Source organism: Ailuropoda melanoleuca, chromosome 5 (genome assembly GCF_002007445.2).
Source record: "Ailuropoda melanoleuca isolate Jingjing chromosome 5, ASM200744v2, whole genome shotgun sequence".
Lineage (NCBI taxonomy): Eukaryota > Metazoa > Chordata > Mammalia > Carnivora > Ursidae > Ailuropoda > Ailuropoda melanoleuca.
The window spans coordinates 54,788,964-54,805,589 of record NC_048222.1 but is presented as its reverse complement, the minus strand read 5'-3'; the positions used below and the strand labels follow the sequence as shown (position 1 = coordinate 54,805,589).

The 16,626-nt window shown below is 38.5% G+C and overlaps 1 protein-coding gene across 8 annotated transcripts in view; it reads right to left on the bottom strand.

The window, feature by feature from the left end:
* Positions 1-16,626, bottom strand: part of DMXL2 (Dmx like 2) — a 145,130-nt gene that overhangs the window by 16,657 nt on the left and 111,847 nt on the right. For 5 of the 8 annotated variants that reach the window (XM_034660977.1, XM_034660979.1, XM_019800946.2 and 2 more), the window contains 7 exons: positions 16,257-16,521; positions 11,595-12,676; positions 11,012-11,203; positions 9,180-9,256; positions 7,226-7,356; positions 5,118-5,366; positions 1,700-1,878 (listed from right to left, as the gene is read on the bottom strand). In XM_034660977.1, coding sequence (XP_034516868.1) covers positions 1,700-1,878; positions 5,118-5,366; positions 7,226-7,356; positions 9,180-9,256; positions 11,012-11,203; positions 11,595-12,676; positions 16,257-16,521 — 2,175 coding nt within the window. The remainder of the gene's footprint in view (positions 1-1,699; positions 1,879-5,117; positions 5,367-7,225; positions 7,357-9,179; positions 9,257-11,011; positions 11,204-11,594; positions 12,677-16,256; positions 16,522-16,626) is intronic. The other 3 variants (XM_034660978.1, XM_034660980.1, XM_019800947.2) reach the window with 1 other exon arrangement.

The window sequence follows — 16,626 nt, the reverse complement described above, 5'->3', positions numbered from 1 at the left end:
GCTCCTGGTGGAGAAGCCCGATGAGGGACTCCTTTCCGGAACGTTGTGATCACACCCTAATCCAAAGACAGAAGCTTAATGACTGCTCCACTCAGGCACTCCGGGTTGTGGGCTTCTTGATTTTTCAGCCTGCCTTCTGGGGGAGGGGCCTGCTTGCCGGTACTCAGAAAACCCTGTTTGGGTAGAGTCTCCGTGTCCCCTGCAAGGGGGGATGGGGATGGGCTCCCTGTGAGCCGGTATTTCCGGGCTTTTGTTTTCTGGCGGCTTTCCCTGGCGGTTTGCTATGCCTCTTCTGAGAGTCAGAGCAGCAGTGGCTGAAATTCAGCCTGTCTCAGAACAGAGGGATCGCAGATCGTTCTCCACTGGTGTTCTGGCCACTTTAACTCTGTTTCTGTTGGTGCTGCTCAACCCTGCAGCATCCCAGGCTGTGCGCCCCACACCCGGCGTCCCAGCCCTCACTTCCAGGGCCGGCGCGTCTCTGTCCTTTGTGTTTCCAACCCCGTCAGCCGCCAGTCGCCAGCCGCCCCGCACGGGCTTCCGGAGCTCCCTGTCTCCGTCTGGTGTCTCGCGGGTGCTGACCGCGAGTCCACCTGCTCCCCTGTGCAGGTGGCCCTCCAGCCGCCAGCCGCCCCGTGCACGCTCCCGGAGCTCCCGGTCTCAGCCTGAATCCAGTGAGCACACCAGAGCTCCGGAGCTCCATGAGATGCTTGGCGTACGCTCCCGGCTCACGGACTCAGTGGGCTGTTTCCAGGGTGCGGGTCCGCGGTCCGCCCGCTCCCTGGTGCAGGTGGCCCGTCAGCTGCCAGCCGCCCTGTGCGCGCTCCCGGAGCTCCCGTTCCTTGACTTCTGTTTTTGATCTAAATCCCAGACGACTTTCATTCGTTTCATCCGTATCAAGTATCTGATCATCCCTGAATGACTATTTGGTTTCTGGACTTGAGAATAAATATCCAAACGGTAGTCCTTCGGGACGTGGGTGGCTCAATCGTTTAAGCATCTGCCTTTGGCTCGGGTCACAATCCCAGGGTCCGGGGATCAAGTCCCACATTGGGCTCTGTGCTCAGTGGGTAGTCTGCTTATCCCTCTCCCTCCGTCCTTCCCCCGCCCCACTCACGCACCCTTGCTCACTCTGCTCTCTCTCAAAAAAAAAAATAAAAAATAGGGGCGCCTGGGTGGCACAGTGGTTAAGCGTCTGCCTTCGGCTCAGGGCGTGATCCCGGCGTTATGGGATCGAGCCCCACATCAGGCTCTTCCGCTATGAGCCTGCTTCTTCCTCTCCCACTCCCCCTGCTTGTGTCCCCTCTCTCGGTGGCTGTCTCTATCTCTGTCAAATAAATAAATAAAATTTAAAAAATTAAAAATAAATAAATAGGGGCGCCTGGGTGGCACAGCGGTTGAGCGTCTGCCTTCGGCTCAGGGCGTGATCCCGGCATTATGGGATCGAGCCCCACATCAGGTTCCTCTGTTATGAGCCTGCTTCTTCCTCTCCCACTCCCCCTGCTTTGTGTTCCCTCTCTCACTGGCTGTCTCTATCTCTGTCAAATAAATAAATAAAATCTTTAAAAAATAAATAAATAAATAAAAATAAACTGTAGTTATTTCAATGACAAGCTGCCTCTGGACTCTTATGTGATATATATATATATAAAGAATTAATATAATAAACACATACAAAACTTGTGCTCCTCACACCCCTTACCTTTGCAACAAAATAATCCCACATACTAAGTTCAGGAGGAATAAATTTTTCCTTGTAAGACGGTCTCTCTGCAGGCACCGGTGGGGGGGTGGCATCTTTTACAGGTCTTCCGGGGACCAGCATTCGCATGTTGAATCTCCTACGGTGTTTATCTATGTCTTCAGAAGGAACAGGAGGTGCTGAATAAAGACAGAAGAGGGAAAAAACCCAGCATTTATTTTCCATTATTAATTCTAAGAGTTGATGTTAACTTTTCTTTTCAACCTACTTTTGCCATGTTTCAGTTTAGACTAAATTACTTCCATCTGTGTTCTAAGCTTTCGCACCCATTTTCCAGCAATCATGGCACAGACACAGATGAGGATAGAGCATCAGAGAATATCCTGCCATGAAGCAGCCTATGCACTACACAGAATCAGGATTATTCTAGGTACAATGCATCAAATACATGGCGTATCCATTAATGCTTTAGTGAGTGTTTCTGGCTATGCTGTTCAAGGAAGATTCACTGAAGATGCAGGATGTAAAGCATGCCTTTAAATAAAGAAGGCAGACGTTCAATGTGAAAAGAAGGGACAACAGAAACCAGTGACTAAGGGTTTGGATGAATGAGGACAACAGAGAGAATAAAATGGAGGAAGCATCGCTAAGAGGGTTATTTAAATGGAGCCAGGAGGACACCGAGGAAGTGGGGTTTATGCATCTCCTGTCTCCAACTCTCGTAACTGCTGCTGGATTCCACTAAAAGCCAAGGCATCTACTGCATTTAGAATGGACATAAACCGACTTTTCACCTAGCACTAGTCGTAGCAACCACTCACATACAGATTAGGTAACATCTCCTTCAAAACAACTTCTGTAAATTCCTGCTTTCCTCCCTAAAAACTGTAGCCTCCTTTGTCTCTCCAGAGCTTGCTTTCAATTTCGGTCAACTCTGTGTCTCCCAGACTGCAACCCCGAAGTCCCCAAATAAACAGCACAGATTTTATTTTGCAGCTGCAATTTTGTCTTTCTTTTTCCCCTGGTTGACAAGGGGTAAACTACTGTTGCCAGACAGTCAGTAGGGAGGGGAATAACGAGAACAGTCCAGAACTGGGCTAGGACGGGGCTGTGGATGGGAAGCTGGGAGCTTAGCCTAGGGGCGATCCTCACTAACACTTCCTGAGCGAGTCCCAGGGTGAGGTGCAGTCTGCTTGGTCGATGGGAGGGAAGATGAGGACGATCACCTCAGGAGGGCCAACTAGCAGGTGGGCGGTCGAGACTGAGAAGAGTTAGATATGAGGAATACATAAAACAAACACCAAAAGGATTCAGGAACTAACAGCATAGGGGAAGGCCAGAAAGTAGAAGTCAACCCACTCCTCTCTTAAAACTCATTACAGAAAATCATAACTCTAAAGGATTTTATATATTTCCTTGAGTGAGAGAGAGAAAATGCACGAGTGTGGGGAGGGGCAGAGGGCGAGGCAGAAGCAGGCTCCTCCATGGGTGGGATGTCTGGCTTCTTTCACTTAGCACATGTTTGAGCTTCATGCTGCTTGTGGCATGTACCAGCACTTGTTCCTTTTCAATGGCTGAGTAACACTCCATTTATGTATATACCACACTTTGTGTATCCACTCATTCTTGATGGTAAGCCACAATTTTCTTTCAAGTGGACTGTTACAATAGCCCCTCTTTCACTCTTGTTGTACAGTCTATTCTCCATACAGCAGCTAGAGTAGACCCCATGAAAATTTAAATCAGATTAGGACATTCCTGCTAGTAATTTCCTATCTTTCTTTAAAACAACTGAAGTTTTTACCAGGATCCATGAAATCCTAAATGACCTCACCCTCAGCTTGTTGTCTTACCCTATCTTTGTCCAAACTTCCCCAGCTCAAGACAGCCACTCTGGCCTCCTCTGTAGTTCCTGGAAAAGGCCAAACTCATTCCTCTCTCATGACCCTGACACTCCCTTAACCATCTACCTGAAAGGCTCTGGCCCCAAATACCTGCATGGTATGATCCCTGACTTTTCCAGAACTCTGTTCAAACAGTCTCACTGGAAACGTGTTTCATGACCACTCAACTGTTCCCACACACTTTCCTCCATCACTCTCCACCTACTCTGCTTTATTTTTATCATAGTTCTTATCATAACCAAAATATTATTATTTACTTGTTAATTTTTTTTACTGTGTGTTTACCTCCACTAGATGTGCGCTCCATGAAGGTACGGGATTTCACCCCAACGCCTAGAACACTGCTTGGCATATTGTAGGTGTTAAGTGAATGCAAACACGAATGTGCATTACGCATGGATGACTTGACGAATGAATTACCATGAAAAAATAACAGAAAATTCAGGAAGAAAAAGAAGTGATTTAAAGGGAAAACCTTCAAATTCGAGGTGGACTACAACAAGGTAGGGACTAGATGAAGAGTCACCCACATATAGTGGGAGTGAAAGCAATGAAAGTGGCTAAGATCTCCTTCCCTACTGTGACTTACAGATTTACATTTAATTCAACCTTGGGCAGGGGCGCCTTGGTGGCTCAGTCGGTTAAGCATCCGACTCTTGATTTCGGCTCAGGTCATGATCTCGGTCATGAGATCCAGCCCTGCATCGGACTCCATGCTCAGCACAGAGTCTGCTCGAGATTCTCTGTCCCTCCCCCAACCTGCACACACCTTGTATCTTCCTCTCTCAAACAAATATCTTTAAAAAATAATAATTCAATCTTGGGCAGTAAGAACAGATCAGAACCAGTGCCATTTAAAATCTTTGTGCCACTGATTCCTCATCTGTAATAGGATGACTTCTAAGGGTAAATTAAGATGCCTCAGGACCAAGATGGAAACCTTTCCTATGGCGTTGGCCTACACCTCACCATATCCCACCATCTTAAAAGGTGGAATGAAAAATACATTGTACATCAAAAACTAATGATGTGTGGTGGCTAACATAATAAAATTAAAAAAAGAAAAAGAAAAATACATTCTAGTCCAGAAGGGAAGAAAAAAAATAAAATGGAATTTCAAAGACCATATGCATGACTGGAAAGTCTATCCTGCACATGGCCATGACCTAATCTGAAGCCAATTGCTGGCATATTCTATAAAGATTATTTAAATCTTCCTTCTCTAATAACGATCCTTTTCCCTTTCCATCCCTTAACATTCTCCTCACTTATCTTGACCTGTCCTCTATTTCTTTCTTATCCTCCTCAAATTTGTCCCGGTTCATCAAAAAATGTTGAACTGAAACTATATTTTTTATTCAAACATTGAGTTTAGTTATTTACTATCCTAACCAGAGTGATTATATTTGAAACATCGTTGATTTTCAAATAAAAATTCTTTAAACATTAAAAAATCTTTTAACACTGGAAATTATTTACATTTACAAATATTATTGGTATCAAATATTTCTTACCTGAAATATTTTCTGATTGCCTCTGAGGTTTCACAACAAGTTTCACACCCCCTCCAAAAACAGCAGCCCACATTCGATTATTTAATGGGTGGGCTGCAAGTCGAAACAGTTCATTGGAGGAATTTGTAGCTAGAGCGTGTATTAGTAAACTTAAGTAAACAGCAACAACAGCTTCACACAACAAAATGTTCAATTTTGGCTGATCTTCATCTTGAGCTGAACTCAAGAGATTAATGAGTGAGCTCACACCTGCAAGGGTACATAATAAGAAGTATATCAGCAGAAAGCTCCAGAAGAAAAAAAATCCAAATTGGTAACTTAACCAAAATTATGTATCTATATTATATAACATGTATCATATCCATAATCTGAGCAACAAAATAAATGACAGAAATGGATTATAGCCTATGGAATAAAATAAGACCCATTAGTTTATAAACTAGTAAGTGCAAGTTTATGTACTAAAAAATGAGTGAATAAATAAATAAGAAGGAGAGACAGGAAAGCTCTTCCTCATAGTACAATTTCAACTAAAAGTAGAAAGAATGATATAAAATCAGAAAAAATCACCACCCAGTAATCCCCACAGGAATATCTGATTCAGGCGAGTGTCATCACTCTATGCTAAAAGTGGGCAGAAGCATAATATTTTACACAGTCTCAAACTATCTCTTCAAAAGAGACTTATTAATTGCAAAGAAAAAATTAGTAGCTTAACAAATGAGAAATCCGGCAAAAACCACCCTAACAAGTAGTCAAAGTTAACAGCACCAGCAATGGAACCGATCATGTGCCTCTTGACACCCTGCACTAAGGGCACAGGATCTCTTTTGTGGCATCCCTGCCAGAAATACGTAACCTGAGTCTAATATCAACAGAAGGTCAGGAAAACCCAAATTGAAGGACATTCTAAAAAATAACTGGCTAGTACTCGTCAAAATTGTCAGTCATGAAAGACAAAAAAAAAAAAAAAGAAGAAGAAGAAGAAGAAGAACTAGTCCATATCAGAGGAGACTCGTGAGACATTACAACTAAATGTTACACGGAAGACATGAGTGGGACAATTGGTGAAATTTCTGTAAGGTCTATAGGTTAGAAGAACAATATTGTATCAATGTTAAGATGCTGAATTTGAAAACTGTGCTATGGTTGTGTAAGAAAATGTCTGTTTTTAGGAAAGACATATTGATATATTTAGATGTAAAAGGGTATCATGTGTGCAACTTCCTCTCACATACTTCAGAAAAAATACATATGTACACACACACAGTGAGAGAGAGAGAGTGAGAGAGAGACAGATGAAATGGTAAAGCAGGTATGGCAAAATGCTAACGTTTGGAGAATCTGGGTGAAGGCTATACAAAAATTCTTTGCACCATTTTTGCAACTTTTTGTAAGCCTCATTTATTTCAATAAAAAATTAAAATGAAGACAATGTTTCCAGAAAGTTAGGTATAAGTGAATTTTAAATATATACTTTGAGTTTGTCACTTTTTTCTACTGCCACTCTTCACAACAAATAAAGTCAGAGTTATAAAGCAAGTAGAGTAAAAACTAAATGACACGGCAGACCAGGAAAAGGTATGAAGAGAGTGGAGAAGGTCTGAAATAACTGATGTGGAGAATGAGAAAGAGAGCTGACAAGAGAAAGAGAAGGACTGACAGACAGCATGACAGAAGTGCCACAGAACGGTCACTCTTATCCCAACATACAAATTTACACTGGAGAATAACTGTAGTCTCTCTGATACATCTGTGAAAATATCTCTGTGATACTGCTCTCTAATTTAGGATTTCTAAGGATAAGGAAGAGGATGTGCTCACCCTTATGAAAGATGTTAAACCTTGCCTTTTTATTCTGGTCAACACAGCTGGGTTTTGAAGCCTTAACTTTCTGAGTCTTCAGACAACATTACAGTACTTAAGAATTCCTAATCCATGGCAGAAAACATCATCAAAAACAAACAAATAAAAAACCATTCACCAAATCCACAAAGAACAACAATCAGGAAACCAGTCAGTAATTTTTTTAAATGGAATTGCCAAATAGAAGATTGGAAAAAAAAAAAAAACCAAAAACAAATACACAAAAACACTTAAATTCTCACCAGGCCATTGAGCAGGAGAAGAATTTGGGGTTGCGTGCTCTTCAATACTTTCTGTCCTCAGTCTTCGACGATCACTTAAAAGAAGTCCTTGATAAGCCATTCCAGTAAATTGGTTTCCTTCTGTTTGACTGCTAATACAAATACGGCTCAGTTATTTAGCGTCCTAACAGAGCTAATAAGCGATTGCACTTTGTATATATTTCTTTTCGATGACTATAATGACATTTAGTCATTTTTTTCCATGTTTCAAGTTTTTACTTAAATTCTAGTTAGTTAAGGGGCGCCTGGCTGGCTCAGTTGGTAGAACATCAACTCTTGATCTCAGGGTCATGAGTTCCAGCTGCACATGATGGGATAGAGATTACTTTAAAAAAAAAAAAGAAGAAGAAGAAGAAAAAATTCTAGCTGGTTAACATATATGGTGTAATATTGCTTTCAGGAATATAACATTTAGTCTTTTTCAGATCTTTTTTAGATGCCATTAACAACTGAAAATCTTTTCTACATGCACCCATTTTTATTAAAAAAAAAAAGAATCTGAGAGTAAGAAGACTACTGCTGGTACTAGAGTATATTAGCAAGTTTCAGGGCACTATTTTCTTGCATTTCTTAACTCTGCAAAGTTGAATTAAAATATGAACTAAAATGTGGAGAATCATAGCTTAGAAATATCTAATCCTAAAGCCAAATGTGCCTCAATATTTATTTCCCTCATCTTTGTGGAGCTGGGGAAAATACAAAAGCAGAAAGTAAAGCTAACTCCCTTCAGAGTCAAGCATAGCCTAAGGATGAGAAAATACACATTTTAAAAACACTTATTTGGATTCTCATTTGGTGCCATTTTAACCAGTAAGTGATGTCAAACAAGTGGTTTTTGATCATTAAGATGACCATAGTCAATCACATAAACTCTTTTTTCCTTATTTACATTTCCAAGTCTCTATAGTTACTTAGACGTGGCCTCTCAGACTAAAAGCAGAGTACCAGCCTTATTTTAAGGGAGTAATTCCTTTTGTAATATCAAGTCTTCTCACAAAAGGCTGCTGAATTTATAAGGAAAAAACATAGATATATGTTTAATAGAAATTTAATGTGATTCTATTTATATTACAAACTTTTCATTAATGTGATTCATTTAAATCTGGGTCATCTTTCCAAGTGCTTCAATTTCTTACCACTTACATTGCCTTCATTATTAAAACACAAGTATACACTGATAAAGGTAATTTGACCTATAGGAAAATTTAAACCATTACTTCTCATAGGTATCACTTCCAAAGATTTTTATAGTATATGTAAATGAGCAAGTAAAACTGATTTTTAATAATTCTATGTAAGAAATGTAGTTTTTGAGTTTTTTTAAATGTGTTTCCTCTTTCAGCTGAAAACCAAACAAGTAGGAGATAATCCAATGCTAAAAGAAATGGTTCTTATGGAAAAAAAAATTAGAAAACTTTGTATTATAAATTATTTTGAAGACTGGAAAATTACTTTGCAATCAAAAAAGACAGTGATGATAATTTCCATTTAGTATTTATCATTTTTTAAAAATTTTTTTAAAAAGATTTTTATTTATTTATTCAACAGGGATAGAGACAGCCAGCGAGAGAGGGAACACAAGCAGGGGGAGTGGGAGAGGAAGAAGCAGGCTCATAGCAGAGGAGCCTGATGTGGGGCTCGATCCCATAACGCCGGGATCACGCCCTGAGCCGAAGGCAGAGGTCCAACCACTGTGCCACCCAGGCACCCCAGTATTTATCATTTTCTATATGCCTCTGTTGTTACTAGGTGACAGCTAAATTAATTTTATTTCTCCTTCTCTCTCATCTATTAGAGTATACATGGCAGTCATATTTGAGGATTTTTGCATCCAAAGGAAATAGAACTTTCATATAACTCAGGAACAGTTTAATGTTTTTACTGTATTAATAATTTAGCATTTTTTTTTTTTTACCTGTAGCTATGACTGTCACATAATGCCTGGTAAATTGATGCAGAAAGTGACGCTGCTAGTGAATGAAGTGTGTGCACCTAAAACCAAAATAGCCACAGTTACATTTTATACTAACATTTCTATATACAACAGTAGTATCTTAAATATTAGAAAATACCCAGCAAACTATCAATATCATAAATAAGACTAGATCCTAAGACTACTAACTCTACTTTAAAACTCCTAAAATAACACTCACCCAACTTAATATACATGCCCACAACAAAGCTAATGGATTTAGACACATCTTCATCAAATATTTACTTACTGTGAGCCTGCCATTTACCAGGCTCTAAGCAAAGCGCCAATGTTCATCTGTTACTGGGACTGTTCTACCTGCTAATGGTTAGCTTAAAGGTTAATATTCCAAAAAAGCAGAACCAAAATAAGTATACAATTTTCTAAGCTTTTATTTAAACTGCCTTACAAAATTCCCCTTGGTGAAAATAAATACTTGATCTTATCAATAGGAATGAATTAAATGTTTAGATATATCAATCACTATGTGAAATGGCTGATTTTTCAGAAAGCAAGTAGTTTACTTAGTACTTATGAGTAGTGCATACTCTTAGAATTTTGAATTTAGAAAGTTTAAAAATTATCAATATAAAAACTAAATCCTAAAAAAAAAAAATTCTGAATCAACATTTTCAGACTCGTAAAATCTTAAATTTTATGGGACCTTAGAAATAGCTCCATATTCTTTGAAAGACTTATCTAAATTTCTAGGAACTGGAAATGTTTACTTAGAATTTATATGCATTTAATGCCTTTTCTAAGTGTCCCTATTCACCTAACAAATAATTTAAGTAATCTCTGTTAAAACACTAATGCAGATTAATTCATGCTATGGATTAGAAGTCTCTAATAGGTTGGTGTAACCAGTAAATCATGGGTCCTTTAGAAGAATGCACTACCAGAGGTCAAACGTGCCTTTTTTTTTAATACTATTTTTTATTATATTATGTTAGTCACCATACAGTACATCCCTAGTTTTTGATGTAAAGTTCCATGATTCATTACTTGCGTATAACACCCAGTGCACCATGCAATACATGCCTTCCTTACTACCCATCACCAGCCTATCCCATTCCCCCACCCCCTCCCCTCTGAAGCCCTCAGTTTGTTTCCCAGAGTCCATAGTCTTTTAAACGAAAGATATAACCAAAAATGTTGGGGACCCGAAATGACATCAGCTGGGGAATTGGAAAAGCAGAGCACAGATACACACAGCCTAGCACAGAAGTAGTCTGATCAATTCCAAATCCTGCCAAGCTTCCTAGTATTTTCTTGGAATCTACCTGTTCTTAGGTTTTCAGCACAGGGTATGGGTTTCATTGGGCGGTAAGTAAGTCTGTCAAAACCCTGATTGCCCCTAATCCTGCAGAGCCTCCAACACACGCAATCATCAGGGAAAAAGCAGTGAGAATACTTTCTCTGGGATATTTCTGATCAGTCCTTGTTCTCTAAATGATACTCCCTGAGCTTATATTCTCATAATATCCTGGCATATAGTCATAAACATTTCTTAATTAATGGTTCATTTAAGGGGAATGGAGGATTTAAAAGAATATTAAGAGGCAAGAATATTGTCTAGGAAATTTTATAATCAAAAAAGCGTTCGCCTGTCTCAAATTACTTTTCCATAAATAGCCTTCCACGGATCAGGATTGGGGAAGTAGTGCATGAAGAGCACTTTAAAATACTTCCTCCCAGTTCCAACTGGAAGACGAGTTTAACGTACTGACCTTCTCAGTGTGTACGATATCAACCGATCACCAACTTTACATTACCTTCACATCGCCAACACTGGGATGCGGTGGTGTTTTCATCTGAACAATAGTGTAAAGTATATCATGGATGTGATTATTCAGGTATAATACAGGGTTAGCTATGACTGTTTTTGTTGAAGCAATACTTGCTGAAAGCAGAGGTAGGGTGGTGGGCAACGGAAGTGGAGACTGGAGCTGCTTCACCGTAGTCTCCTGTGGGTTACAATGGGTTATTTTTTTTTCAGAGTAGGTAAAATGGAAGAAAAAATCAATTAGTATTTACATGATAAAAATACTCGTGATGAACAACTGAATAAAAGCAGTATGTATTTATTCACTCGTTCTACGAAAATCTACTGAGCACCCAGTCTGCACCGGTTGCTCTGTGAGATGCAGGAGATAGAAAGACGAGTAGGACCCAGCTGCGCTCTCAAGCAGCTAAGCCCACTCATCATCACTACAGCTTTGATCTCCACAGAGCCATGCAGAGCATAAATTATCTGCCCCCTACAATCAGAGGGCTGGACATATTTAGGTTAACTAGTAAAAAAGCTCTTAAAATTATTAAAATAACCAAGATCGAAAATAAGAGTGAAGTCCATACCTGCTGTGACTCTTGTAGCAAAAATTTGAGTTCCATCCTTACGGAGGCCAGACCGCCACCCTGGGCCCCGTGAAGGCTGCAGTAACTAAGGAACACTCTCAGGAGATCTTGGTTTTTCTGTAACCACAACTTTCGTCTTTCTGCATGTTCTCGTTTTGCCTGCAATCTCCGTCTTTCTATTTGGTGGCGCTCATAGGACCCTATATCTGGTTTGTCCATCATTCCTTCCTGGCCCAGAAGCTCACTCTCTACCTTGGGATGTGTTTTACTGGCATATTCTTTCATAACAGATTCATGGTTACATATCTCATGCAAGGCAGCAATTTCCTTTTCAAGCCAGTTATAGAGCTGAAATCTGAGTTTTCCACCATCTACTTCATAACCTGTAGCCAGTGTTCTTAGTTCGGTCATAAGGATCTTTAAACAAGCTCTGAATTTCAGTTGCTCAGCAATCACATCAACTTCAGTATCACCTTCCAGACAGTCCTCCTCCTGAGGAGTCAATAATACATTAGGGTCTGAGGCTTTCTGATCTTGTCTGTCTGTCTCCTTGGCATCTGTACTTTTCATTATTAAACCAACAGCGTCATCTTCTTCCTCTTCTTCTAAGGCACTATCACGCTCTTCACCCCAGTCAAGAGTAAGAGGCTCCTCATCAACTTTTACTATCGGCTGGCTCCAGTCAAACTGTGAGGAAGTTACGTGAGACCAGTCGATGCTGGAACTGCCATTGTCAAGGCTCACGGTCTTTGATTCCGAAGGTACGTCGTCCGTCTTTTTAGGAATTGAATCAGGCTGACCTTTTTTTGAAGGTAAGGCAGATATTTTGGTAACTTTTGGAATTTTGGAGAGTACCTCCAAGGCTAGAACAGGGCATCCAACTTTAAAATGAGCATTTGCGGTGGTAAAGAATAATTTCCTTTCTATAAGGTTAATTTTATCAACAAAGTTTTTTTCAGTTTTGAGACCAAGGGTTGCCAAAGTTCCCTCAGGGGAGGCAAGGTTTCTTCGAATAAGCAAAGGATGAGTTCGAAGGTAGTTGTAGAAACTAAACACCACTGGGTTACAAGATTTGATGATAACTATAGAAGTAAAACATAGAATCACAAGGTATTATGTTAATTTGCACTTACATTACAAAAGAATAAAATAGGCCAGCATTTCCTCAAAATAAAGGATACTTAAATATTATTTATATATTTATTTTTAAGATTGCTTATATTTTCTAAATGGAGAGAAAGCTCCTAATAAATGTTTAACTGGTTCTCTAAAAAAGGAGAGAAGAACACAAATACAGAGGTCAGGAAAAAAGCTAGATCTCTCTGAAAACACCTTGGTTTTATATATTTTATTTCAAAGTCATGTCAACATTTTATATAATTTTAAAAGAAAAACTAAATTTGAAAAAAATCACAAAAAAGCAACAGCAAAATTAAATAAGTGATTCTGTATGTCAAGCTGGTAGCATAACCACACAAAGAGGAACTATAAAGTGACTTTAAAATAAGTAATCTGGCTGCACATCCTTACTGGGATATACCATAAAAACAAAAATAACTGCCAAAAAAAAAAAAGTTTAAACTGTTCTTAGTAATCATGTTGCTATGAAAAATTTTTGCATCATTATTCTGAAGCTATCATATACATATAACAAATATGTTAATGCTGTGAGAATTAAAGCTTTTCATTATAAGACACAAATATGAAATCTAAAAAGGTACCTATAATCTATATTGAATTAAAAATTTCAGTGTGAATGCATGAATTCTAAGGTAAAAAATATATATAATATAGATGTTACATATATGTAATATATGTCATATATGTAATACATATGTCACATGTGATCTATATCACATATGTGTAATATATGTGTCACATATGTGATATATGTCATATATGTAATATATGTGTCGGATGAATGAATGAATGAATGAATGAATGATATCCTCACTCCATTCATTAAAACAGCCTAGACACAATGACCAAACCAACAGCAAATGAGGATCCCTATACCCAGGCTGTAGTCTCTATTATTCCCCCATTAAAAGGAACTAGGATTCCTTGGAAGGATGGCCATTTCCAGGCCTGGGGCATGAAATGTACAAGAGGAGCCTGAAATATCATGTCGTAACAGAAAGCAAAGAAGCTATCAAGGAATAATATCAAAGGATCCAAGAACTCGTAGAAGCTCTTGCTGGTTAAAAATGAGATCATCTGAGCATCCATAATAATAAACTACAACGGATTCAAACACAAGTCTATCTAAATTGGTGAGTTCAAATAACTCAAATATAAAATCGAAGTAGTCGCCTTTGTAGTATGTTAGTGAACCAAACTATCATTTTGAAAACTGGTACAGAGAAAGAATCAAACATTTATGTTCCTTTCACTGCGTATACTACTGGATTTCCGAGTCATCAAACGGCTAAGGAAGACTGTACTTCTAGAGAAGTATTCCAACTCAGAAAGGAAGAATAAAACGACACAATCAGAATATCATCATTTTACAAACATTAATGAAATAAAGGATCTATGCAGTGCTCACTGATGGCTGTTACTATAACAAAAAGCAAAGCAAGCAAACATTACGCATTCCCTGATGGAAGCACTCCACGCCACCATAAAATATTTCTGCCAAAAATCTAATAAAGCCATCTAGAATCTTAATTACCTTAATTTATAGGAAATACAGAGAACACAGGGTGAAAAACACATGAAGTGACACAAAAGGGACACAACCAACAAATTCTAAAAAGTGAGAAACCACAAAAGAAACAACTTGACTTCTTTAACAAATATATTGCAAGGGACAAGAAAAAGGAAGACGGAAAAACTATGGATTAAAGTAGACAAGAGGCACCTCAACCAATCATAACATATATACCTCGCTTGAATCTGATTCAAACAAAATAACTGTATAAATTTTATGAGACAACCAGGAAAATATGAACATTGCCCATTTTGTGATTACTAATCGAATTTTGTTACAGTGATATGTGTTGTGTTTAAGAGTCCTTACTTTCTGGAGATTCATTTTGAAATATTTACAAAAGAAATGATATGCTGGAATTTGCTTCAAAATAAATCGACGTTGAGAATGGGAAGAGGTAACAAGGATGGTGTATACATTACACAAAGGTGGTTTCAGTTGATAACTACTGAAGTCGGTGACGGAGTCACAGACTTGCAATACGCTATTCACTCTTTTCTATATATTTGCAGTTTCCACAATAACAAGTTTTTAAAAATTAACCTAGAAAACATTAAGAAATAAAAAGAACCTTCCTTCTATAAAAATGTGCACATTTTATTAAAATTACCTGGAGAAACTCAGATACTTATTTTTCTTCTCGTGGTTCTATTTCCTTTCCTTTAAAATTTTTAATACTATTTATTAAAATATCTCTTCTTTATAAAGAAGAACGTAAAAATGGGTCCCTAATCTCTTTATCCATGTAAGTTTTTTTTGCATTGAAAATAAAACATAACAAAAATATTTTTTCAAGTTTTTATGTAAATTCTGGTTAACATATAGGGTAATACTGGTTTCAGGAGTAGAATTCAGTGATTCATCACTTACATATAACACCCAGTGCTCATTACAACAAGCGCTGTCCAAGTATCACTCATTACCCTATTACAACTACAGAAAGCACAAAATGCAAAGCAAAAGCTTGGATCTCCCCACACCTATGCCCCAAAGTAACCAGTAACCAGTATTAAGTTTCTTTTTAAAAAAAAAAAATTTTTTAAGAGAGTGAGAAAGAGCACGGCGGGGGGTTGGGGGGAAGGGAGGTTTGCGGAGAAGGAGAGAATCTTAAGCAGCTTCCACACCCGGCACCAAGCCCAGCACAGGTTTAATCCCACCACCCTGAGGTCGCAATCTGAGCCAGATCAAGCGCTGGAGGCTTAACTGACTGAGCCACCCAGGTGCCCCAGTATTCAGTTTCTTTTGATTTGTTCCAGAAAACAACAAAAGGAGAGGAAAAGGGAGACTAGACCTAGTATGTAAACGCACACACATATTTGCAACATGCATATGTAAATAAAATGCAACAAGAATCACACCGTTCTGCATCTTACTTGTCTCACTGAATAATACAGCACATATTAACACACATCGACCTACCTCATTGTCTAATGGCACACTATTTCTGTAGTATGGATATGCTATCATTCATTTAACTATTCTACTGACAAACACTTATAATGTTCAGTTTTTAAAAAAATTATTGCAAAGAGTGCTAATAAATGCTCTCCAGACACTTTTTTAAAAATCTAAGTTATTTGGGATAACTACGAGTAAAAAAGCTTATCACACAAGAATAAAGGTTCATGCACTAAACCAGCGTGTGCAACAGCCAAAATTTCTACTTAAAAAAAATAAGAAAACATTGGCTGTATGATTATATGGAAAAAGCTATACAGTGTGTAAACATTACATATGCTTCACTTTAATTGGTTTTTGTTTTGTGTTTTCTTTTTCTGAATAAAACTTAAGTTCAGAAACAGCTTTCTTTTAAAAAAGAAAAGTAGGGGCACTTGGCTGGCTCAGTCGGTGGAGCATGTGACTCTTTTTGTAAGTTTGAGCCCCACATTGGGTGTAGAGATTACTTAAATATAAAATCTTAAAGAGAGAGAAACCCACAAATGTCCTACCTTGATGTTCATCATCCTCCTTTGGTGTTTGTTCCAGTAACGTGTCCAAAGCTCGGGTGTAATCTTTCATTACCCAATAGGCAAGACTACGCAGGAAAGGATCAGGATGTAACCTTTTGCAATCGAATCCTGAGCCATCCTTTTGGCAACCCAGAATCTTCTGATTTAGGATGGATATGTAAGTGGATGAAGTCTCAAATTCAGATTCATATAAACGGGCAATAACCATGGCTAGCTGAATATCTTCCATTTTTTCAAGACATACCTGTAAATTCACATATTAAGAAATACTTATTTAATGACAATTACTTAGAGATATGAAATATTCCACTGATACCCTGAAAGCTACCATTTATATTCTCATGTGGTA